Source organism: Cuculus canorus, chromosome 4 (assembly GCF_017976375.1).
Source record: "Cuculus canorus isolate bCucCan1 chromosome 4, bCucCan1.pri, whole genome shotgun sequence".
NCBI lineage: Eukaryota > Metazoa > Chordata > Aves > Cuculiformes > Cuculidae > Cuculus > Cuculus canorus.
In genome coordinates, this window is record NC_071404.1 from 63,139,755 (window position 1) to 63,165,999 (window position 26,245).

Sequence of the window (26,245 nt, forward strand, 5' to 3'; positions counted from 1 at the left end):
TATTTTCCAATCTGGTGATTCTATGGTTCCAAATACATCTCCGAGATGATTTATGAAAACATACTTTCTGAAATCCTACTCTTAGTCTAGATAGAATTTGTAAAATATTCTGGGTATTTCCATTACTCTATTAGACTTTCATATCCATCGTTTTAGATCTTTGTTTTTTTTTCCTTGTCATTAATTGGTTATGCTCTGTGTCAAACCATCTCCTCTCAAGAACATCTAGCTACCATTCTTACTTTCTCTTCCCATCAGAGGTTTATTATTGAAATCAGAAGTGTACTCTTTGCGCTTCAGATACATGTAGCAGTTTCTAGGATCACTTAATTATTTTCAAGCAATCTTTCTAAAATTTATTTAGCTATTAGAGCGAAAGCTAAGTTTACAGGATCAATAAGAATCATCTTGGTAATGAGCCTTATAATCTTCATCTTCCTCTGCCTCAAGGAGGAATGAAAAACAAGAGAAACAATAACTCAGAATTAACAATGAATGTTCAAAATGCTATTCTTTGTTTGTATCTGATGTTACTGTTCATCTTGCTCTTTTTTCAGTTTTAGGTGCCCTGAACATATGTTATCCTCTAATTGGAAATGAACTGAGAAAGGTTCATGACCTTTTAAATGATCACAAGAAACCATGGATCACGTCTGGTCATAAAACGTACTAGTAATCAAAATAAAGTAGTTTCACACAAATGTCTTGGGCCATAGACATTTTAAATATGTGGGTTTTGTCTTCCTAATGTAAAGTGAATGTTATTCTCTTGATACAGTCTCACTTCCTTTTTATATTCATATATTTGAACACCAGCAGATTATGAGCTGCTACAGCACATATCTGTGTAATTCAGATTTCTCAACAAACATGATGGTGGATAAACTGAAAATTACACTCATACTGGAAATGGGAGTGGGATTTATCTCACCTAACTGGAGTTGTCTAAAACTGAGTTGGTCAAACTCCTAGGAGCAAGAAGCTTGTTGGGATCATTAGGCAATCCAGGTATAAAAATAGTGCTCAGAGAAAATGCGAGTATGGTGAAATAATAGCAATAATTCTAATCTTTCTTTAAGTATGAGTTTAAAGTGGTTCTTAGGCTGTGGGCTTAACTTTAATGGACACATCAGTTGATGTGTCACAAACTCTAACAGCAGCTGGTGAAAGTGTAGATCAAATGAAGGAAATCAATAGAAAAATATCATTAAGAGAAGATGGTATGATCCTAAAAGCTTGAGCTGTATAGTCTAATAACATTAATAGAAGTAATTTACATGTAATATCCAGCCAATCACATGAAACCGTCTCAGTACCAGAAACATAAGGTTAGTTTCCAAAGTATGTGGTCACTGATATTCAAAAGATCTTTTCTGTACTTTGTTCTTCAGCATATATGGTAATCTGAAAAAGAAGGTAGAAAGGGACCTGTTAAAACTTTCTGACAGTACTAATCTGTTGGTGGTATTTAAGATGATGGCTGAATAATCAGGAGATCTTATGAAATCGGAAACAAAATGATCGATGAATTCACCTCAGACAGGAGTGAAACAATGCGTATGTGAAAAAAATGCATTGATGGCCCCTTACCTGACTAGTTATATTCAGGATCAATATAATCTGATCGTAATAGTTCTATGAAACAGCAGAAATTACAGTAAAATAACTCTCTATACTTTCCCAAGTACATCTTCCTAGCCTGCTGCAGCTTTTTTTTGTAGGGCTTGGTGCTTACATACACAGTAATGGATATTTTTTGTGCCCTGACAGCATTTAGTCTGCAGAAAATGCAAGGTTGTATCCGCTTTTAGTTTGAGGTCCTTTGCTGTTAGTACAAACCAAAAGGATTAAGCTTCTAGTTCTGATTGTCTTTTCTAGATCTAGTGTTGGCTGTAATGGCTGCTGTTGTTTGTGTTAGTGGCTTATTGCGATGTGTTAGCGGAGGAGCATGGTCTGTGAAGGGAAGGCAGGGAGAAAATGTTTTTGTCTCCTGCTATGATTCCAATAAATGTGTCTTCTCACTAAATTCTATCCCTCAAAATCCATAAGAAGATTTATTTATTTTTTTAAAATAAATGAATGATGCAGGGATTTCATTCACTTGACAGATTATGTCATGGTCAGTATATGCACGTGGTTGCTTTTGGCTGGCAAAGTTATTTTCTAAGACAGACAACTCTGTCTTAGACAACGCTCTACCTTCCTTACCACCTGCAAGCAGCTTATTTTCTCCTTATAAGTCTAAGGGACATGGAACTTCCTTTCTCCCTGTTCTTCTGGAAGTGTACAACACATAATAGCTATCTTCAGCTTAGCTTCCCAGTAGTATTAAGGTGTAGTAATACCTCAAATACACAGTCTGTGACACGTTTAGTTGTGCTGAACATTTGATAAACCTTATATAAAAGTGTGAATGTGTGTGTGTGTGCTTAGTTAGTTGGCAAGTTTGCATGTCAGCAGTGTGTTGGTTATGAATCTGCTACAGATTGTTGTAATAGCATTTGATACTATTGTTAGTAATTTGAAGGTATGGGGATTTTCCCTTTAAAGTCAAAATCCTGCAAGATTGTAGGTAACCTGAGGCGTATCCTGTCATTAATATGTTGCTAAAACATTGCTAATATTGCTAAACATAGTTTTTCATAATTTTTTTTATGCTCAAGATTAGTTTATGGTCCATTTTTGAACTGTAGACTTTGGGAATCTTCTGTGTTTTGCATTACTGAATTTGATTTATATTAACATATTCAGACTTTCTAGTTATTAGACCACCTTTAGATCAGTTTTTCCTGTCTGTTCCTGTTGTCTCAAAGCAATGTGTGAGCTCTTAAAAAATCTTAATAAGAAAACATATGTACAAGTACTTTTAATTTCATTTGCATGCATGCAAATATTATCTGCTTTTGTTCCAGCCCTTTATTGAATTTTCAGTTTTCTTAGAGTAGAAAATTTTGAGGTTTTATTTTTTTTATGACTTAATACGATCTATTAATTTCATGACATGATTTCTGGTAAATAATGTCTCTTCAAAAAACCTTGTAAGGAATGACAATTATTTTAAAAAGCATGTTGGTTTGAAAAACTCAGTGGTTAAAGTATAGATTACATTAAATTTATTTGAGAAAACATTGAGATAAGAGGATTACAGAATTTCATCCCATGTGCAGTGCATCAGGAAATGCCAGAGGATCCTACATTTGATAAAAATGCTAATCACATTCAGCTGGTTATACTCGTCACTTAGTTAAAGGAGATGCTGGGTAATAGTTGTCTGCACACTAAGCTGTGGATGCAAGTATTAAACGAGGTGACTGGTAGCAGTTTATCTGTGTTTCTTCACTAGCATAAATCAAAAGACACATCTAAGCAAAGAAATAATTTGCACATAAAAATAACTGAAGGTTTGTTGTACTGGAGTGCTTTTGACTGGCTTTTGTTGTGTCATGTTAATCGGCCTGTAGATGTGAGAAAAAGCTGAGTCATTTAACGTAAAGTTGTAAGAGCAGAATCAGTCTAGAAGCACATCTAGCTCAATATCTTGCCTCTTTGGAGAGCTGATAGCAGGAACCTAGTGAAAAAAAGAAAAGAAAGAGGGCATGTAAAGTGTCATCCTTCCCTTCCATAACCTTAGGCAAACAGAAGTTTAACTACTTTGTGAACTGGAAAAATAATTTAGGTAGCCATGTTTAGTGGCCACTGATTGACTGATGGTCTAGATGTCTTTTGGTTTTGGTTCGTTGTTTTTGTAAAACACTTATTTATATTTGTTCTGCGTTGCTCCCTGAAGCAATGAATCTAGCAATTTAGTTATATGAGAAGTTACCTTTTATCTTCCCTTTGTAGCTAGCGCAATGATGGCATTTTTTTGATTTTTTTTTTTTAATCTGTGGACCATATGAAGTCTTGGCTGCTTAAAATTGTTACCTATTCTTTAGAAGTATTTTAGTTTTAACTTGACTTAAAAAGAACAGGAAGTATTCTTCAGCACTTGCTTTACATTATTGTCCCGTTTGTTTCCCTTCTCCCTACAAGTTTTCAAGTATCGTAATTATTTGAAATACCTATATTCAGAATGATGGATTAGAATTATAACTATAATGACCTGTGAGTTCTTAAGGGGAAGGAGCTTAACTAGATGGAACATTAACAAATATCCAGCAGATGTCTACTCAACACATTCACCAGAAATCTGTGTTGACTTCAGTGACTGGAAGGGAAGGCAGCACAGCTATATGAATTTTTCTGATTTCATATCTTGATGTCAAAATTGGTAGAGTACACTCACTTATGTCCATAATTATTACACAGTTTCAACATTATGCATACAAGAAGTGTTTGGCTATAGGATTCCTTATAAGAAACCGTATGAAATTCAAGTAGCTGCTTGTATTGAAGTTCTCAAAAACTGAACATTAAAGTGACTAAAATATGATTTACAATGAATAGTAAAAAACACTAAATCAGTTTAGAATTGGAGCAGAAATTATTGTATATCACCTAAATGCTCACTGGGAAAGAATACAAAATTTCTGTCAAGTTCTGTCCCTTTGGCTTCAGCCAGATTTTGACATCCAAATTCATAGTTCCCCCTTTGTAGTCTAGTCTTTGCTGTGAAACCAGTGCTTTTAGGAAGGAATTGGGAAAGATTGTTTTTCATGTTGATAGATTGTTTCCATTTTTTTACGTCTTTCCTGGAGCAGTTCAGAGACCAGTTCAGTTGATCAATGAGGGCAGTTCAAACTGTTCAGCAAATAATTGTGTTTGTTGTTTTCTTTGGAATACAGTTCTTTGGTGAATTGGAGTTAGATATAGATTAAAGATAAGCCACCCTCTAAAGAAGATCGGAGAGTTGCAGGATCTAATTTTTAGGAAAGCAGCGCTCAGTTGTTTGAGAGGAAGAACAATGAGTTCTTCCAGTGAGTGAGAAAAAATTCAGAGTGGAGTATGGCATTTTGCTGCTGTTCTCAAACACAAAAGTAACAGATGAAAGAGTAGTAATGTACTTTATATGAGTTTATTCCCAGATATTTCCCAGTTGACCTAAGTTAATAAAGTTTGGGTATAATTAAACCCTTATATCTTGTCTTTATATCTCTGGGAAAAGTAAGTTTTACTCAGAAGATCACAAAGTCCCACTGACAATATTACAAGTATTGGCTAATTCTGGGAGTTAATTATGTGTTGGTAATACACAAAGTAACTAAACAAGCAATCCTCTAAAAATGCAGTTGTGGTTAGATTGCAGCAGAGTATACAGCACTCGGCATATTTATGACAGTGAGAGGATTAACATAGGAACACTGAACACCTGTCAAATATCTGTATATTAGATTACATTGAAAAGTGGGCAGACTGCAGAGAAATCTTAAGGCTGGAAGAAGTGCCTTAAAATGCAAGACCTGAACAGCTCGTTTCTTTTGCTTATTGAAAAGTGTAATTATAGCCTGTAAGTATCTTTGTAAACAGAAAATACTGGGTAAGTAGAGACTATGATGTATCAGAGAGAAGTGTAATAAAATTTCTTTGGTAACGCACCAGTAAGTTCATAGCTAAACTGAAGTATATATTTTTTAGAATAAGGATCACAATTATCAGTAGAAAAAGCATCCAAGAAAAAAAGCATGTTGTCCATGTATTCTAAAGTCAGATACCTTTCTGGAAAGCAGGTTGGCCAAATGCAGCTCAGGCTATAATCAACTGTAAACAGTTGGGCTCAAATTATATATTTAAAAAAGCATTTAATGGCTTGTTATATAAACAGAAGGCTAGATGAGATGACCTAATGGTCCCTCATGTCCTTTAAGCCAAATGAATATATGAAAAATATCAGTAATGAAAACCAGATAGTCATCTTGAAAATAAAACATATGAAAAACAAACATAATGCTTGGCAAGGATTCTACAAAACATAATTCAGTTATACAAACAATTGCATTCACAGGAATCCAAATACCTGGTTCGATGGGAATAAGAAAACAGTATAAGAAATCACAAGGAAAAACATTTATTTAATTTTTTCCCTCCATTTTCCCATGTTTTCTTTTTTTTCCCTTTTTAAAAAAAAGTTTTCTTTCTTCTCTTTTTTAATTTTTTAGCAGTGAAGAAATTTTGAAATACACAGTTTCAAGAATAGTATTTTCTTTACTTTTTAAATTTGCCCTGGTCAGCCTGGACCAGGCTGTCTGCTTTTCAGAACTCACAGGCACTTGCACAGATCTCCTGATTTCCAGTAGTAATTGTTAAGATTTGTCATCTTCACCAAAAGAGGTAAAAGTTGACAGTGAAGATGCAACTATGGTATCTTGAGGTTTTTTGGGTTTTTTTTTTTTTTGGCAGTAATTAAGTTCAGTTTACTGCCACAGCACTCTAGTCTTTCATGGATTTTGAATATTGAGTCAAAAACTCTTCTCAGTGTTGCAATGGGTAGGAGACAGTAAAAATGGCAATGTTGATTTTAGTAATAGAAGCCTGTATGTAAAACCATTAACAAAAGGCAGCATGGGTAAGAACAGGATATGTCTGCTTAATTGAAGTAACGCTATTTAAAAACTGAAAACACATTAGATAGAAATAAAAAGTACTTCTTTTTCTTCTTAAATGTGTAACCTTAAGTAAACATATCATAATTCTTTCTTTATATGACTTCAGTCTCCTTGTGTTAGATCTTGAGCAATTTTCCTAAACATGTGTATTCATGAACATGAGCAACAAAATTAAGGAGAGATTCTGCCCTACGTAGAGGAGCAGTGAGCATTCACCTTTCTTCTAATGGGTGCAAGAGGGCCTCTTCTGAAAATGGAGGCAAGATGGGCCACTGTTCCAATGTCTGGCACAGAGTATGATTAAGAACCAACAAATATAACTGTACACCACAGTGTGTGGACATATTTAACAGCAGTAGCTGTTAAGGATCAGTGTGTTTTCTCAATTATTTTTCATCAAGCCATTTTTCTTTGTTGTGTCTCAAAGGAAGCAAGCTTGGTCCGAAAACTGAGATTTACTATATTCAGTTCTTGGTCAAAATGTAAGGTTTATTTGTTTTGAGGTATTCCTAGATTTGACAGCACTTGAAATGAGTTTGTTTTTTTTTAAGAACAGCTTGTAACTTTCTTATTTGTAGCACCCATTTATATAACAACCACCTTGGGTCAAAACCTGGGTGATGATACCTTTGGAAAAGAGAAAATAAAGATTTCCTTACCGCAATTCTTCCTCCAGTTTGGATCCTTTTTTTGAATGAAGTCTGCTTTGAAAACCGTATGCATAATTCATTTTCCAATACAGTTTCAAAAGTTGGCAGCCATAAGTGATTTTTTTAAAAATCTTGGCTACTATAATTGCATCCATTGTTTTTGCTCGTTGGACTTTTTCTGTTTCTACTTTTCCTTTTTTTCCCCTTCCATCTAAGTAAGTATTTTTAATTCGTGGACTAATACCTGGTGTTTCTCTCTGAAAAGAGGTACTGCAAAGAAAACATATTCTGGAATTTCTGGATATGAAAGCTTTTCAGCTTGTTCTTCCTTAGTGGTCTGTAGCTATAGGGAAACCATGTTGAGTAGTGTAAATTTGTGGTCTCACAGCAACATCTAGCCTAGTTTAGTTTAAGAGTTACTCTTTTTCCCATGGTGTTTACCCACAGAGGAAGGAATCCAGTGTGTAATCATGATTCCCTGTTAATTTTTAGATATGAAATAGTTACAAAATTTCATTTTGTTTACTAAATTAAAAGTCGGAGTATTTGAATATTCCTTGTATGCGCTTTATTCTGTAGCTCAAGCTTAGATACTCTTCACAGTGGAGTGTAACACGCTAGAATCACCTCATCCTTAGAAGCAGTTGTCAGAAAAATAAGGGGCTGCCTGGTAGAATGTATTAGCCCAATAGATTGTCTCCATTTTATTATGAAGCTGCTGGGGAAGCTGTGATATACAGCACTGTCATTACAGATCTATTGTTAGAAGGGTTCTACAGTCTTCTGTGCACTGCCATTAATTTATAGCAGTAAACAATATGTAGCCCTCCAACTGCAGCAAAGCAGAATCTTTTAATGAGGTGGATGTTATTACCACAATAAATCAGCACATTCGTGTAATGTATAATTCAATGTGTGTATTCCCACTGTAACTTCTCTGAGTAAGCTGATAGTGTATCATTGTCAGTGCACAGCTCCACGTTTCTTTTTTTTTCCCCCTAAGCTTTCTTTCATTTGGGGACTTTTTTTATTTGCTTGCAAATAAATGTGACATGTCTTGATAGCTGTCCTGTTGCAGGCTTTAGAAACCAACTGTAACAATAACAGCCAAAATCAATACTGTGGATTCTGGCTATATGGATCTCTGCATGATACCTTTAAAAAAAAAAAACAAAACAAAACAGGAGAATGAAATCAATTCTAATTGCATTTAGCTTTATATTCAAGGAATGTAATTCTATAACTATTGATCTGGGCTATACTCATTTGGAAAGTAATAAAAATAGGTTCAGATAAAGAGAATACATGAAGTGTTACAGAACCATACAGCACAACACTGTCTCTAATTTTTAATTTATATAATTTGTCTACCGATGACCTTCTTTCTTTTTTTTTTCCCTCAAGCATAGCTGAGTCTTTGGGGAAAATCAGTACAGATCAGTACAGATGGAGATTCCAAAATGGTTCTTGCAACAAAGAGACTTCTTGGAGTCTGTTTCATTCTTCCCTGGAATAAATTTCCTAAGTCAGATAAAAAGCCTTTTTTATACAGGAACTACTTCTTTTAAAGGGTTATATTTCAAATTAGTGAACTGCAAAAATAGTAATTAACCTAAGATGTTTTCTTTATCCGACTGAAGTGTGAAAGCCACTCTAAGTAAAAAAACGTAAGATTAGATCTTAGGTCATTCATAGATCTAATCTATCCTAGAAGAGAAAATACTTTGAAGCTTGTATACCAAATTTCACGTGAGCTGCAGAGAAGCAGTTATTTCAATAGTATTTTATTAACCTAATAAAAATAGGTTTTCACTTGAAATATTCTCAAATTAATGACTAGGTTACTGATACTTCTGTTCAAGGACTGTTCTTTTAAGGTTTTACCTTACCTTGTAGCGTGTTCTTGAATATATTTATTCTTGCAGAACAGAAGGAAGAAAATATTTTTGCGTGCTTATTTGTCAGTTATACTTGAATGCATCCATTATCTGTACAGATGGGCATCACTTACATTAATAACATGCGAACAGTGTGGTCAATATGTATACAAAACTGTATTGCATATTTGTTTTGCATATATGCGCAAAGGTATTTTAGATCTTTACACATGTGGAATGGCTAAGTTTGCTTTTGGGTTTCTTAGTGATTTATATGACATACACATTTTCAGAATCCTTTATCGAAAGTTATACTGAAGAAATACATTTTAAGAAATTATATTTCATACATTTAAATAAACCCCTGGGTGTTTATGTCTTAACTAACTGTTGAACAAAGAATAACAATGTTGGTGGAAGTGTGACAGACTTTTTTAGTCATGCGTTTATTATTTGTTTCTTTTATATCAATTTTTTTATATAGAAATTTTGCTATTTTAATTGTCGGTTTCAAAATTTCAACTTTTATCCGTTAAGTGAAACCTGTCTTGGGAAGGTAAATAGAAAGCATAGAAACAGGAGTAGTAATATCAAAATTTCAAGTGTACTGTTAATGTTCTTCCACCCAATCGGTCACTACTTTTCCTCACCAAAATATCTAGATGTTTCTTGCTGCTGCTTACCATTTGCTTAACAGTGTATTCCACTTACACACATATCCACAGGCACACAATTAACAACTCTTTGTCCAAGACATTCCACTGTGAAGCTTGTTTTAGACATTAACTTGAATCAGCAGTAAATAGAAATTAATTCTGTAGGAATGAAGAAGAGCCTTTTTTTCCAACCAGCCGTGTGTGTGAATGGAATCTTGGTTTGAAATGCATAGATCTGTTCAGGTGCTTACGTAATCCAACATTTGCTTTTGCAAAACACCAAACACCATCTTTTCCATGTTTATTGATAATTCTGGTTACTGAAAAGAGCAAGGGGAAAATGCTGTGATAATAGGTCATGTTATTTTTATTTACTTAATGTATTTATTTTTACAAACCTTGCAGCCTATTGGAGCTTTGAATCCAAAGAGAGCTGCGTTCTTTGCTGAGAGATACGAATCATGGGAAGATGATCAGGTTCCAAAATTTCACTATGGCACACATTATTCAACGGCAAGTTTTGCACTCACGTGGTTATTAAGAATTGTAAGTACATCTTTTAAATGTGCTTTTCTTTTAAATGATAGTGAAAGCAACAAATCGATAGGAATGAATAAACTGAAACTTAATGGCATAGAAGAGTAGCAAAATTTTCTAGTAAGTGTAATCAGTAGCATTGAATGAATCTACTCCAAAGTTTGAGCAGAAGGTTTTAATTTTTATGGTCTTTTCAAATCAGTAATGCTTTTCCTCCTTAAAAAATTGCTATTTAATGTAGATTCTTTTACTACTATAAATATGGTTAATTTTCCTTACTTACGTATTTTCTGACTGGACCATGTACTGAACATTTGTGGTTCTTAGTAGAAGTATTTAATTTTTACTTTCTAATGAGTGTACATGACTTGAATTCTGATGATCATGAAATTCTGTGATGGAAGGAATGAATTTTTAAAACTGTGCTGGAATGTGCATGGAAGTAACTTTTGAGATGCTACGTATTAATATGTTGGTTAAACAATGCATTTTTCTGTAAAATTGAAGGGGGATTTATCTCCTAGAAAGTAATTTCTTTGGGAAAGCATTAGCAGCACATCATTAATTAAAGCTTGTTAGAATGTACAAGCCTACATAAATCCTTGAAGTAATTTATAGAGCTTAGCTAATTTCAAGCAATTATCCGCTAATATGTGTTTAAGTGTTCTTTAACTAAGAGGAGGCTTTTAACTCTTTGAAACATTTTTCTTTTCTAAATCATAAATTACATATTAAACAATAACAATCTTAAAGCTATCAGTATTGAATGCTACCCTTTGTATTAATCGATTACCATCAACAAAATAAAATGCACATGTTATTTTTGTTACATGCTAGTTTGAAAAATATCTAAGGTAAAAATATTGAGCTTTTTTTATGTTTTCAAGAGCAGTGTGTGTCTGGCAGTTTGTGTCTGTACCTTTTCCTCCAGCCTGTAAATACTTTATTTCTTTTTTTTTTTCTTTTCTTTATCTGAATATATATGCATGAAGCAGGAATAAAAAGCATTTATTGAACAAATAAGCATCACTTTGTATTTATCATTCTTGAATAATAGAATTAACCCTTTGTAATTAATCATGTGTCTGCCAGGAGAATAGCATCATTAATAACCAAACCCCGAAAGAATAATAAATCCCTTTTTTTCCCTAACGAAAATATTTTCCTAACGAAATACATTGCTGTTCTTAATTAATCTTTCATATGTATTTAGGAACCCTTTACAACACTGTTCCTAAATCTACAAGGTGGAAAGTTTGATCATGCAGATAGAACTTTTTCATCTGTATCAAGAGCGTGGCGCAACAGTCAGCGTGATACTTCTGATATCAAGGTAAAAACTTTCCTGAAAGGTGTTAACACATTTTATGCTGCATCTGCCTTTATTGTAGCAGTATCCTAGGACCACAGGTTACGAAAAGGGAAGGAAGAAGACTGGGAGCTATCCTACTCTTTGGGAGAAGATGGAAGGGAGATGACACGTGGTTTTACTTCTCTTAGAGTAATTCAGTGAATTCTTCTGTAGAACTTTTGTTAGAATATTTCAGTGAATTCTTCTGTAAAACTTCAGCATTTTTAGCCCTGAGACTGAAATAAGGCAAAATTGGCCTTTCTGCTACAGTTAAGTGTTTCACTGTCATTTTATTACTCTGCACAAGTTTCAAGCCTTTGAAGATTCAGTAGAAACTGGTATAGATTTCATACTCTGTTCGTGCTTCTGCCCTGCTCAGGTAAGAATGTTGCAATTAATATTCATATTAATTTGTGTAATTTTGATTCTAGGCATCCAACCTCATTTTTGGGCAATTTCTGCAGTGGCCTATTTCCTTGTTTGACCATGGCAAACAGGAAGAGCTTGTACTAATTTAGATGAAGTAGGAAGAAAACCTAATCTTATGATTAGTGGTAAATAAACAGGATAGAGAGTTGAGAGTAAGATCTGAAAGCAGTCTCCAGAAGGACTACATACTGGATAAAGAAACAGAGGACTACAGAAAGCCGGTATTTGAGGATATTAAGGTTAAACATAGAATTTAGCATGATATTGAACCTACCGTAACAGGGATACTGGGCCTGGGAACTGGTGAGTGAATGAGAAGTAGGTGGAAAAAGAAGATAAATTAGTCTGGTAATTAATCATTCTATAGAAAGAAGCCTAGAATTAAGTGGGTCAAGAAGCTAAGGCAGGAGCACATAGAAATTCCAAGGGCAGAGATTTAGGTAGGTAGCCATTGAAGGAAAGAATAAGGTAAACAAACAAGAGTCTGGGGTCTGAAGGATGTTTTAAACTGGAGAGGAGAACAAAAGATGCTGGTAGTGATGGGAAGACTTTGTTCAAATCCAAGAAGGAGTAATATCAGAATTATTTTTTAATGGAAGGAAGTATGGAAAAGTATAGTGTAAAGAAAATCAGAGGCTGACTCGAGAAAGTCATGCAGCTAGCAAGAGACATAGGTAATATGAAATCATCCTGTAATTAGATTTATAGGAAGGAGATAATTAAGAAAAGGTTGATCTGCAGATTAATGGAATGAGAAAATTGTCAACTGACAGTCCTGAAAAAATGTCTGTCTTGCATCTGTGAGTCCCCACCAAAAGAATCAATGATAATCAGTAACTACTGGAATTAATACCACTTATGGAAAGATTCAATGTCTATATTAAATTGTGAAAGAACAAACAGAAAATAAAACCAAAAGAAAATACAAACACATTTTTTCTTTCAAATTTTGATCATTATGAGCTTCATTCTCTTGTACTTAACAAAACTGGCAGGCAAAATTTCAGCTTGCTTTTTTTTCAGAGGGAGGAGAAAGGTAGCAGTGGTGGACAAATAAGTATTTAGTTTTTTAAAAAGAAGAAAAAGAGAGCCAAGAAATTATGAGGTGAGTTTAACTGTAATTCACAGAAAAATACTTACACAAATAATCAGACTGTGGTTAAGTATCAGGAAGATAACAAGGAGACAAGTAAATGAAACACATATTTATCAAGAAGAGATTATGTCAAAGCAATCACAGTTTCTGATAAGAATAGGTAGCAGACCTAGTAAACAGAGAAGAAACAGATGATGAACTTCATTTTTGACATTGTCTCATGAATCGGTTGGGAAAACTTGGTCTAAAAGAATCCACTGTATTTGGAGAATAGTTACCAGTGGTTCGTTATTAAAACTGACAGATGTATTCAGTGGAATTCTTCTTGGTAATAACGGTTTAGGCCACAATTTCCATTGGTAATGAATTGGAAGGTACTGGAAGTATAGTGGAATTGGAAGGACTTGTTGCGGAAGGGGAAAATGATTTGAGAAATTTTTAGATGAAGTTTATTGGGGGAAAGTGAGAATTGTAATTTTCCTGCAGATTCTCATACTGTTAGGTACAAATATAACACAGAATATCTGTTGTGCAAACCAACAGTGTAGGGTTGCAGTACAATCATCAGTGCACATGATTTAATATTATTGTGGTATAACAAAACATTTTGTGAGTAGTATTTTGTAGAAGATTAATCAAAAGGTCATAATGTAACTTTCAAGATATATGCAATAAATCTTCAGCTTTGCCCAGCTTTGATAAGGTCTTAGCTGGGGTGTTACATCCATAGTTGTGGCCTAGTTGGAGAGAATCCACACTGGCATAATGATAACAATGCAGGGTCTTGAAAATGAAATGCAATGAAAGATTGAGTAGCTATACTTGTTTTCCTTCTAAAGAAGAGAAAATTGAGGAGGAACTTAAGTGTCTTCTACAAGATAGGGACTGCTGCAAGAAAAAAGGGAAAAATCTCTGCTGACGTGTTGGATAGAATGAGAATTAATACACATAAATGTCAGAGAGATTTCCCTTAGATATGAAAGTAACCTTTCTAACCAAACAAATAAAATCAATGACTGCTTCCCTGGCAATTATTGTGGCGAAGGTGTTTCAGAAGTGCTTAGATATCTTTTGGAAATGGTGCGTGTTCAAGCTGGTACTGTCTTTAGAGGTGTCTCTACTGTTATGGATGGCCTCTTGAAATTGTTTGAAGTTTTCTGAGTCTGTGAAATGCTGTGAATTAGATTATATGCTGTGTAGCATCTAAGTGAGTATTAAGGTTGACTAGAAGAGTCTGTTCATAAGACTGGATGAGCTGCCAGGAATGGGAAGGAGATAGGATTTTCATAGGATGTTTTGGAAGGAAAATCTAGAAAATGCACAAAACCGTCTTTGTTGGAAATACCTGTATCCCAAATATTTCACTCTGGCAGTGGAAGCCAAGTTTCCTGATGCTTAGTGTTCTGCTATCCTTTGCAAGTGTTTGTGAAATGTGTAGCTGAAGTGACTGGAAGTTTTCTACATGAAGAATTGCCACATGTTGCCTGCATAAAGCAGAATATGTGCTTCTGTAGCTAATGGTAATATCATACTGTATACATGCTTGTAAATATAACTATTTACTAATTAACTGAGAAAATTAAATTAGATGTTGCTGTCGTCGTGAAATTAGTGGTCTTACTTAAATGGTATGTTCTGTATTAATGGTTTCGTATATCAAAAGAATATGTGCAATTGAAGCAGTAACTTCCCTGAAAGACAATCCATGGCCAGCTAGAATGTTTTCTTTACCCATCTTGCACAATGTTATGTAGATGTGCGCATGAATGTGTGTGTTTGGGAAGGAAGGGGGAGGAAGGCAGGGAAGGAATTAAATGAACAGAGGTCCTTCTGGTTTTGATCCTCAATTGGGAAAATAAATTTTCCTATGTTTATTCTTGCTTTAGAGTTCCTTTCCCACCTAGTTTACAACCAACAAATACTATGAAACACTTAGTTTCATAGTTTTGGACATTTTCCCTGTAATCTTGGAGTATCATTTTCTGTACTCATTTTATGGCTGTGCTTTCTCATGGTCTCTCCCGGAAGGACTGTGTGCACATCATTCGCTATCACCTTATCATACAGTGTTGTAGTCAAGCAAATGACATTTTCCCATTCAAGCTGAGTTCTGAAATTATTTCCATATAGTTCTGGACTGGAAAACTACTTTCTGCATCACTATGAGGATACATAATGCATTAATGATTATTCAAGGGTTATTCAAAAGCCTTTGACTTCTAATTGATTTCTTCTTTTCTAACGTTAACATGTTTTTGAACTGTCTTTATTTGGCCCAAGATTTTGTCCAAAACAATATATGATTTTTCTTATAGTTCCATGTGTGTAAGAATGTCTTATATGAGCACATCTCATGCCTGTCTGGGGGACTATGCAGTTATATTAAAAATTAAGATTTTATCTCATGTCATTTTTAAGAAAATCAGGGACTTGAGGGAGGCTTTAGTTTTTTCACAGTATACACAGAAATATACTTCCTTGGATTCTCATTTAAGAGGTGATGTTGTGTGTTACAATGTGATTATTACATATTTTTAAACCTATATCTTCCATATAACTATTATAAATTGCTAACAGTGCAACTGGCATATTGAAAAAAATTGGTTTGTGTTGAGAATACTTTTTATTGTTACATTTACATTGAAATCATACAGAACTGAGATGAAAAATAATATCTAGCAAATAATAGGAGCATTAAAGTGAAAAATGGCTTCTAGGAAGTCTTCATACAGAGGTCTCTACATTATGTTCTAATCTTTCACCTCCGAAGAAAATAGTTTTCTGTCTTTAACAAAATTATGAGATACATACTGAATGTTGCATATGCAGTGGACCAGTCAGTCTTACTGAGTGATGAAATATTTAAATGCATTAAAATAATTAGAATTTTCCCCTTTTTCTTTTGCATGTAGGCTACATTTCACTGTTCTGTCTGGTATTTTTTAGCAGATTCCTGAACTATTTTGCTTTTCAGGCTGAATACGAAATATTTTATAAATTTAAAAGACCTACCTGTGTTAAGGTATTATATTGTTTTTTTCATTGTGATCTTGTACTTGTTGATCTTGTACTTGTTGAGTACAAGATGTACTTGTTCTGAAGCAGCTGACTTCTTCAAAGACAAATTCAATTCTAGGTGTGATGGGGAGGCTGCTACTTGGCTAAGTGCACAAAACACTTGGCCCTTTTAAAGATCACATAGAGCTTGTTTATGTTCAACAATAGGTTCACTCTGGGAGTAGCCTTATGAACTAGAAAATTATTTAAGCTATAAAAGATGTCTTTATAAGTGAGATGTGGGGAACAAAAATTATTTCAGGAGAGTCACTAGGTTGAATGACTTGAGGGAGAAATCTCTTGAAAATATGGGTATGGATGGACATGGAAATGACTTTGCTGTAGTATTTGACTGTGCATACCATTTAATCCATAGGAAACACAGGGTAAAAAACATTTACTCCTCAACAAGTGAAAGGGTTTTAAGCTTTATCTTGCATTTCTGATGGGCTGAGAACATAAATGAAGTTGGCTATTGTGGCAGATTACATATTATGGGGGGGTTTGATCGTAAGATCTCTGGATTCCTGTTGATACTTCTACAACTGTTGAAAACCTAGCAGCTTAATGTGTTGATTTATCGAAATATAAAGAATTTGGAATGTCACTTTAAGCCCTTGAAAGTTGCAGGCCAAAGTGAATGTTGTTATATCTTGGTGGATCAGGTATGGGCGGTACAAAGGTAAAAAGAAGGATTTATTCCAATTCTAGCTGAAAATATTGTGGATTTTTAGAACTATTGAGCTCATTACAGGAAATGATTTCTCTTTGCTTCTTGTGCGAAGAGAATGAATTTAATTATTGATGCTTGTTGTCCTTAGATTATTTTTTATCTTAGTTGGAGGCATCATTCATTACAAGGAGGACTAATGTGAACTAGCTTTGGAAGCAACCTGTTTTGGCTAGTGTTACTTCAACAGAGAAAGCTAAAGCATATGTGTGGTCACAACCAATCTTTGTCAGTATCCTGTGAAAGCCTTGGATCAATGATCAAAGCAGGAAACTAGCACTGCACTGTAGTGTAACCTTTGGTTGAACTTTTCAAATTTTGATTTCAAGAAGTGATATGTTGCATAAAATTTTATTTCCTAGTTCTTCCCTATCCATTTATTTAAGCAATGCAAATTAAAAATCCTTTGGAAGTTTGCTAGTGTCTCACTATCACTCTGGCATTTTTATTTACTAATTAGCTCTGTGCTGTTGCCTTTAAATTATTAACTATGTGCTTTTAAGTTAAATCTTCTGCACTGAAGAATATTAGATGTATTTCATTCTGTGAGAGTACCACTCAGTACGTTTAAAGTACTGGACAGGCATGAACATTAACTCATTTAGTTATTCTTAATTTACATTATTAGTACAAACAATCCTTAGTTTTGTTTATACTTTATAAAAAGCAAACATGGATAGCCTGGCACTGTTTAACAGAAAAATAGTTTAGTTTGGGGCTTGAAGTAAGTTCCGGAATACAGAAGGAAGTTAAGTCTGTCTGTTCTTTTGTGTGGCTGTTTTTCTTTGAAGAATGAGTAGATTTGCACATACTTGTTCAGAAGTAATTGTTATTTCTGGTTTAGTAGCTAACCTGTTGCAATAAATTTATTTATCATTATATTTACAACAGCATACTTGCTACCTGTGTTGCTCTTTGCATATATTTTCTCTTTTCCAAGTGTAGTACTTTGTTGTTTCTTTAATACCCTACATACAGTTTTTCAAGATTGTTTGAAATTCTTATTCTATCCTCCAAACAGCTAAGTTGCCTCCTCAGTGTCATCTGGAGTTTTATTCCTACGCCTTCTATGCCAGGTCATTAATGAGATTATTGACTGGTATTAGGGACAGGGCAGACCCCATTACCGTGTCCTCCCAGTTTGACAGTGAACTATTGATAACTGCTCTTGGAATATGGATTTCCAGCTTGGGTACTCCCACGTTATTGTAACCTAATCTGATCTCCGTTTCTCTACGTTGCTTATAAGAATGTCTGAGATAGTCTCAGAAGTTGTTCTTACGGATAGAGCAAAATCATACCTGTTTTTCTTTCACCATCCACTATTGCGGTTACCTTTATAAAAGAAAATCAGATTGGCGTAATGTGATTGATTTTTTTACCATTTTTAGCCAAGTTACAGTCACTAGTATAGAGTTATGTACTAGTAAGTCTATGTACTTTGTGCCTTTCCCACTACTGCTTCATGTGTGCTCCTTCTTCATGTGCGCTGGGGTTTTTTTTGGTGCATGCAATTAGTTTTGTTCAAAAGGAGTTGCTAGAAGACCAACAACCACAGGAAACATTAGTAAGCCCTAAGTACACTGTTCCATATTCGTCCATCGTAAAATGGGTACGAATTTATGAGTCAGTTTTGTGATATGACACACATCAGTGACAGTTACTGTAAGGCTAATGTGATGGTATTGAACATTTGGTCCAACATGGTTGGACTCGATGATCCAGTGGGTCCTTTCCAACCTGGTGATTCTATGATTTGAATTCATGTGTCACACAGGTGTATTTGGAAAGTTATTATCCTTTACCCTTTCCTAAGGTTCACATAGTATAAAACAGCTTAATTTTGGGGTACAGAAATGCTGTTTCGACAAGTTAACTACATTATAAAATTCATTAACATCGCATTGTTTTAGACAATTTTTCTTTAAATCAAGCCACATGTTTAAAGTCTCTTTGAATTAGAAGAATATTAAACTTATAATGTGTAGGTTCTCTTTGGCTTCTAAAAGAGTACTAGTGTTTTAAAGTGGGCATCTGGTGTATATAAACACTAGTGAGACTGGAAGAGAATGGGTTCGGCCAAGATTCTTCAGGAGTGTCCCTGGAGGAGACAGCTTGGGAAGCAGGAGAATCCTAAGACATCATGATTTCATTATGAATGGTATACCAAGATTAAGAGCTAAATTACAATGTAAGTGGTAATTGTGAGTCTGAAATGTCTCAAACCGTAGACTGTAATAAACAGAGAACTCTAAAAGTAGCTCTTTGTCTTCTCAGTTTTCACTCATTTTCTAGTTCTTTGCCTCCAAGTCATCTCTATGCTAATGACTAAAGTTGATCCTGGACAATCAGCCCGTGGAAACTGATGGTGCCAACTTTGAACTAGAGTTAGCCTGTGCTAAACCAAGGACTCTGCTGGCCAAAGGGCATTTTCAAAATCTGTTTGAAGCTATCACGGTGCTGTAATGTACCAATCATCAGGTTTTGTAAATCATTCTTAAAAGGAATAAAGAAAACATTGGCTGCAAGGATGCAATATTTAACAAGATTTGTTGAGTTTTGGTGACATTACTTCTTATTAGACAGTGGCATTTAAATATAGCTAATGCATCTGATTAACATTATTGAAATATTTAAAATTAAAGGAATAGTTGCAGTAAAGTAAAAGCAAAATCAAATCTTTTAACACATGGATGTCATTGAACAGATGCTCAAATAATTAAATAATGTGCCCATTTACCTTAGTTCTTTACTAATTCTTAACTTTTCTTCCTTTCCAGTCTGTGTTTTGAATAAAATAACAACTTTCAAAGGTTATACACCTATTACAAAAGCCACCCAGGCTAAAGTTTTCAGCTGTGAGTTCTTAAAGTCCTATGCAAACGTTTATTAAAAATAATCCGTTCACCTCTGATAAAGAAATGATACAGAAATCCAGTCATATTATGTCCTGTAATCATATCTTTTCTTTTTTTTTTTTTTTTTTTGCATACTTTCACTGAAAAAAAGCATGCCTAGGGAAACTTTTGAGTATCCACAGGAGCTACTGGGTCCTCTTTTTATTTGAGTATTAAACTTGCTCCTGTCTGTGGGTTGTGAGGTATTTTATCCAAACGAACACAGACTCTGTGCAGAAAATCTTTGTTATGGTGGAGAAGTTAGATCTGTAATCAGATATAAATAGAATATATAACAAAATTAAAATACTGGTAGTGTTGCCTGCAGTCATAGATATTGCTTAGTTTCTGTGACTATCATGTGGATTACTGTCATTATTGGGTCACATGTATTCAATGTGGATTTTTTTCTTTCAAGTATGAAATTCTTCAGCTGAATTTTATGGACAATAAACATTAAGATGGGCATTGGGAAAGTTCTGTTTCCCTAATAATAAATCAGGTTTTGTATATCTGGAAAAGGTTATTAACAGTTGTAACATTTTATAAAGGAAAAAAATCCTTCTCTGCAGGTATTAGAACAGATGATGTTCTCTCTCCTTTGGATTTGCTTTTTGCAATAGATTGACTCGTTTGTCAAAAAAGCTGTAGGTCTCAAATTAAGAGTTTCCCACTGATGGGACATTCATTATGGTGCCCTCTCTGTGTAGTTTCTACTAAACTGTGACCTTGCATTCTGGGCCCCTCAAGACACAAACATAATGGCTCTACTGCTTGCTTATTGTTTTTTAAACTTGTAGGAACTTAGTTATCCTTATAACCTGCTGTAAAATTTCGCTAAAATTGACCAAGAAACTGAAAGTGGTTTTGAGGAAATGAAGGTTGCTATAGAAAGGTCAATGAGCACACACGAGTTTTGGGACCGAATACAAGTGATTGAAAGGCATGTTAGGCAAGATGTTTAAGCTTTGCTACTAGAGGCAAGAAACTTTAGAGTTCCAAGCTGCTGGAATATTGAGAAACTGGAGGATGTCAGATTTCATGACTTTCTTTAAAATACGTATAAGAAAAGCTGAAGCTTTGCAAAATGGTAACTTGTGCTTATTGAGACCGGCTGCCTAACATAAGCATGTCTAAAACACCCTGTAAGCTGATAAGCTTTTCTACATATGCTTTGCATTGTTTTATACTTCTCCATCTCATAGATGGGTATTTCAGAAGTTACAAGAAACAAATTTGCTGCCAAACTGGCAACATTACCTTTGTATGGGAGAAGTTTCATGTCATATTAATAGCAGGGTCAAAGATGTCCAAGAGCAATGAATAGCAAAATTCAGCATCAGGTGCATAGTAATGCAGATTTTTAGCAATAAATTGTGTCTAGAGTAGCAAAACTATTAATGTATTTAAGATACAGATCTTTAGTTTTCATGAAAGATTTATTTTTCTAGATAATTATGCCAAGAACCATAACTGGAAAATACTTCACTGAGTAAAAAAAAATAATAATTCTAAATTCAGTTAGATCAGCTTACGGTAATCTGTGGGAATTGCATAGTTAAAAACATAGACATCTGGCTGTATGGATGAGAAAGTTCCATGTAATATCTGTGGTCTACGTCTGTTATTCCCAGCCATAACTGTGTTGAAAATGAAACAAACACTTTTAATATCTGCTCCAAAATTTTGTGTAGATGTTGAAATAATAAGTTTCAAGTAATTTATTAACAAATTTGCTAAAGTCCAAAGGAGAATGACCAGCAGTCTAGAAAATGAGACCAGTGATATAAATTGAAGGGTTTAGGTCATTTACTTTGGAGAGAAGAGTAACAGGAAAAGAAACATGAAGTGCTTTGGTCATGAGTGGCAGTTGTAGTGGTTTTACGCTGCTGGAGATTTTAGCTGGCAGGCACAGTGCACTTCATTATGTGAAAGCATAGAACCATTAAGGTTGGAAAAGACCCCTGAGGTCATGCAGTCCAGCCATCAGCCCAACACCACCATGCCAACAAACCATGTCCCAAAGTGCCACGTCTGCATGTTTTTTGAACACCTTCAGGGAAGGAGACTCCACTACTTCCCTGGGCAGCCTGTTCCAATGCTTCACCACTCTTTCACTTAAGAAATATTTCCTAATGTCCAATCTGAACCTTTGCTGGTGCAACTTGAGGCAACTTCCTCTTGTCCTATGACTTGTTACTTGGGAGGAGAGACCAGCACCCACGTTGCTACAACCTCCTTCCAGGTAGTTATAGAAAGCAATAAGGTCTCCCTTCAGCCCACTCTTTCTCCAGGCTAAACAGTCCCAGTTCCCTCATTCTCTCCTCATAAGACTTGTTCTCCAGCCCCTTTGCCAGCTTCATTGCCTTACACCAGCTTCATTGCCTTAAATAGAACAGCCTGTACTGAAGGGATCTTGAAACATCATCTGTTCCAACTTTTCATGGGAAAGGGAGCCCAGCACCTTGTCCAATCCCATCTTGAAATCCTTCATTGAGGAGCACTCTACCACGTCCCTGGGAGGTTGTTCCAGGGTACAGTAATTCTCACTGTAAAGAATTTTTTTCCCCATATTGAGATGAATTCTGCTGTATATATATTTCCTGTTCTAGTGTGCCACCATGTCCTCCATGGTGGTGGGGTGTGCGCGCTGTCTCTCCTTACTGCAGTGGGGGAATAGTGGTCAGAAGAGGCTCCTGGGAATGGATCTGCTGCCTCCAAGGTAAAAGCTGCGCCCACACATTGATGTGTGTAAAATGGGGCAACTGCTGCTTGTATTCAGTCTGAATAGGACAAGAAATGGGCTGCAGCTGCAGCAAAAACAAACTAGATGTTACGAAGACCTTCTCATGATGTGAACAGATGAACGCTAGAAATGTGCAGGATCCCCATCACTGGAAATTTTAAAAGAACAAGGCAGAGAAATATCTTTCAGGAATATCTGATGATAATTGTCTGGATAGAGAGGTGGACAGGGTGACCTTTCAAGGTTTCATCTAGAACTTTTTGTGATTCAGTATAGTCCTTTTCACCCCTAGTTAATTTAAAATTAAATGGAAGAAAGGAATGTAGTTATAGATATGTATTTTTCCCTCTCTTTCTCTGTGAAATTAACTTGAAATACATAGTAAATACTGTATAAATATGGTCAGTAGATACCAATGCACACTTTTACATATATCCTCAGTAAAAAGTAAAATAATTTTGTGTGTATATACTCCATGAATTGACTAACAGGATTTAAAGTGCTTTAAAGATGAATTTTTTTAATGCAATAAAGTATTGACTTAGTAAAATCTACTTACTGATCAATAATGAATCAACTACTGATTGTGATTATCATAGGTTTCATAAATCTGCTAAATAAACATATAGATTTTTTATAATTTTATTTGCTTAATTGTAATTTACTGAAGAATTTAATAATTTCCTTACACTAGGAAAGGTTTGAAATATAACCTCTTATAACTTGTAGCAGGATGATTAGAAATAGACAAATTGAATGTCTTCATTCAATTTAGAATTTTAATGGAAACGTGGTGAAGTGGGTTTTGTAGAAGTTAGGAGAATTTTGAGACAATTTCTTAGTTCTGTTAGAAACGCATGTATAGCAGGTGGAGGGAAACTTGTGGCTACTTAGAAATCATAGTTTCCCACAGCTATGAAAATTATTACATTGAAATGTGATGAAAAAATACAATGGGAATTTATTTAATATATTACTATATATATTTTTAATGCTATTAAAGTCTCCTAACAGAGAAAATAAAATGTAGCAATATGAATAAAAACCTAGCCTTTTAAATGTCTGTTTTTATTATTCTGTTTGACAGGTTATATATAGGCTTAATATTACTTAATGTGATTGTCAAATAATTTAGTTTGAAAATCTGGTATCTTATAAATGTTTTAATATGGTTAGGGAATCTGTGTCATTGTTTCTAGATTGATCATGCAAACAGATTCAAATTTAATCTATTATTTTCTAAACAGAAGAAAATAATAAAATAACATTTTATTACATTAAAGAAACAATGTATCTTGTATAGATTTTTTTATGCCTGGTGGAAAATGCAAAAATAAATTACCAGTGTTAAACTGACATTCTCTTGGTATTACTTGTTTGTAAAATAATCTTTCTAGTGAAATTTCCTTAGGAATCATTGTTTCAATATGTTAGAGGGCAATTTTTGTTAGAGAAAAATTTTAATTTAAGCATATGCAGTATTTTAGAAGCATTTTAATAAAAATTCTGTTATGACAAATTTTATCTTTAATTTTTAAAAAAAAATTATGCCACTATAAATACTATGTGTTAGATTCATGTTGATGTTCACCATGAGTTCCGTCATTAAATGTAATGAAATCAAAAGCATGGCTGAAGGAACCAAATGTTGCTTATCATAAGGATGTCTGTCTCTACCCTATAGAACTGGTGAATTCCAACAAAGGAATTTCTGAAACTAATTTTCAACATAATTGTGCTAAAGCAAGGGCTTCAACAAATCATTGAGATGTATTTGATTTTCTGTGAAATCACAAACAAAAGAAATGTGTGACCATTTTACCATTTCTGTAAATGTGGTGGGCGTGTAAAATTTCAGAAGGGATTCAGTAGAATTAAAAAAGAAGTATGGAGGCATCCAAAACGGTTACTCGGAAGGGAAGACCTCAACTTTTAGAGGGAGTGAGTCTAAATTAACTGGAATTGTTTAGTTTGCAAAAAGAGAAAGAATGTGATGATATAGGTCTATAGTATCCAGAAATGCAAATATAACACTGAATAAGGAGTTAACATTTAATGTTTTTCACAACAGTGATGTTAGTGCAAAAATAATAGCCATTTATGTCATTATAAACTGTGATGCTTATTTTCAATTAAACTTCTGTTTTGCTCTGTTTATGTAGTATACCGTTTCAAAGCATGAAATTAGCTCTACTTATTTATGTAAGTGATTTTGTTTTCACTGTTTATTCCTTTTTATATTACACTGCCAAATTAAAGATGGGAAAAAAAGCAGATTCAAGTGGTTTTGTTGTATGAGTTCAAAAGGGTCCATAAAGCAGAGAAAACTACTAGTAATGTCAACCAAGCATTTGACCAGGGAACTGCCAATGAATGTACAGCTCGACATTGGGTTCCAAAATTTTTGTCATGAAAACAAGAGCCTTGAAGTTGAGGAGTGTCATGGACGTCCTTCTGTGATACACAGCAACCAGTTGAGGGCCAGTATCGAAGTGGACTCACACTCAACAACTCAAGAAGTTGCAGAATAACTGAACATTGACCATTCAACAGTTGTTGGACATTTTCACCAAATTGGAAAATGAAAAAAGCTTGACAAATGGGTGCTGCATCAGCTGAATGAGAATGTAAAATATCGCCATTACGAAAGGTGCTCTGCTCTGCTTTTGCACAACAAAAACAATCCTTTTCTTGGGTTGCATTGTATCAGGGATGAAAGTGGATTCTGTGCAACAACCGATGGCATTCTGCACAGTGGCTGGACTGAGATGCAGCACCAAAACACTTCCCCAAACTGGAGCTGCATCAGAAGAAGGTTATGGCCACTCTTTGGTGATTGGTAAGTAGAATCATCCGCTGCAACTTCTTGAATCCAGGTGAAACCTGGATCCTGAATGACAGCAGAGAAGTATTGCTCGGAGATCAACAAAATGCACGAAGAACTGCAATATTTGCGTCCAGTGTTGGTCAGTCAAAAAGGACCAATACTTCTCCGTGACAACACCCAACCATGTATCTCAGAAATGACTCTGCAGTAACTGCCTGAGTTGGGCTACAAATTTCTACCTCACCCAATGTCTCTGCCACCAGTTACCAAATTTTCAGCATCTCTACAGCTGCCTGTGAGAGGAGGTTTTCCCCTAGCCAAGTAGCAGCTCAAAATTCCTTTGAGGAATTAATCAGTTCCAGGATTCCAGATCTATGCTGCTGGGATAAATAGACTTGTTGCTTGTTGGCAATGTGTAGATTCTAATGGTTCTTATTGCAATTGATAAATTTTATTCTAAGCTGAGATATCCAGCTTTAAGATGGTTAAAAATGGCAATTATTTTTGCACCAACCTAACAGAACAATGCACTGGAACTGTTAGGAAACAGTTTTAGAATAGCCAAAGGAGAAACCTTTTTAGACAAAACTACAATGTGGAACTCACGATTAATGATTTTAAAAATCAGAAGCATGGATTTGTTCAAAACTATTCAACTGTAGGAAGCTGACAGAATATCTGTGGATAGACTGTATGTGCCGTGTGTTAGTCTTCTAGTCCTTGTCACCTTGTGAAGAGTTGAGAAGGACCGTTAAGGACCTCAGTTATGAAATACATGACGAGTATTTTTAAACTTTATGAAAACTAAATATTTTATCATTAGGTTTATTCACTGGTTTTAGGGAAAACT

General features: G+C 34.7%; 1 protein-coding gene across 5 annotated transcripts in view; it reads left to right on the top strand.

The window, feature by feature from the left end:
* LRBA (LPS responsive beige-like anchor protein) overlaps positions 1–26,245 on the top strand; it is a 410,166-nt gene that overhangs the window by 284,674 nt on the left and 99,247 nt on the right. For all 5 annotated transcript variants that reach the window (XM_054064662.1, XM_054064663.1, XM_054064665.1 and 2 more), the window contains 2 exons: positions 10,131–10,271; positions 11,476–11,595. In XM_054064662.1, coding sequence (XP_053920637.1) covers positions 10,131–10,271; positions 11,476–11,595 — 261 coding nt within the window. The remainder of the gene's footprint in view (positions 1–10,130; positions 10,272–11,475; positions 11,596–26,245) is intronic.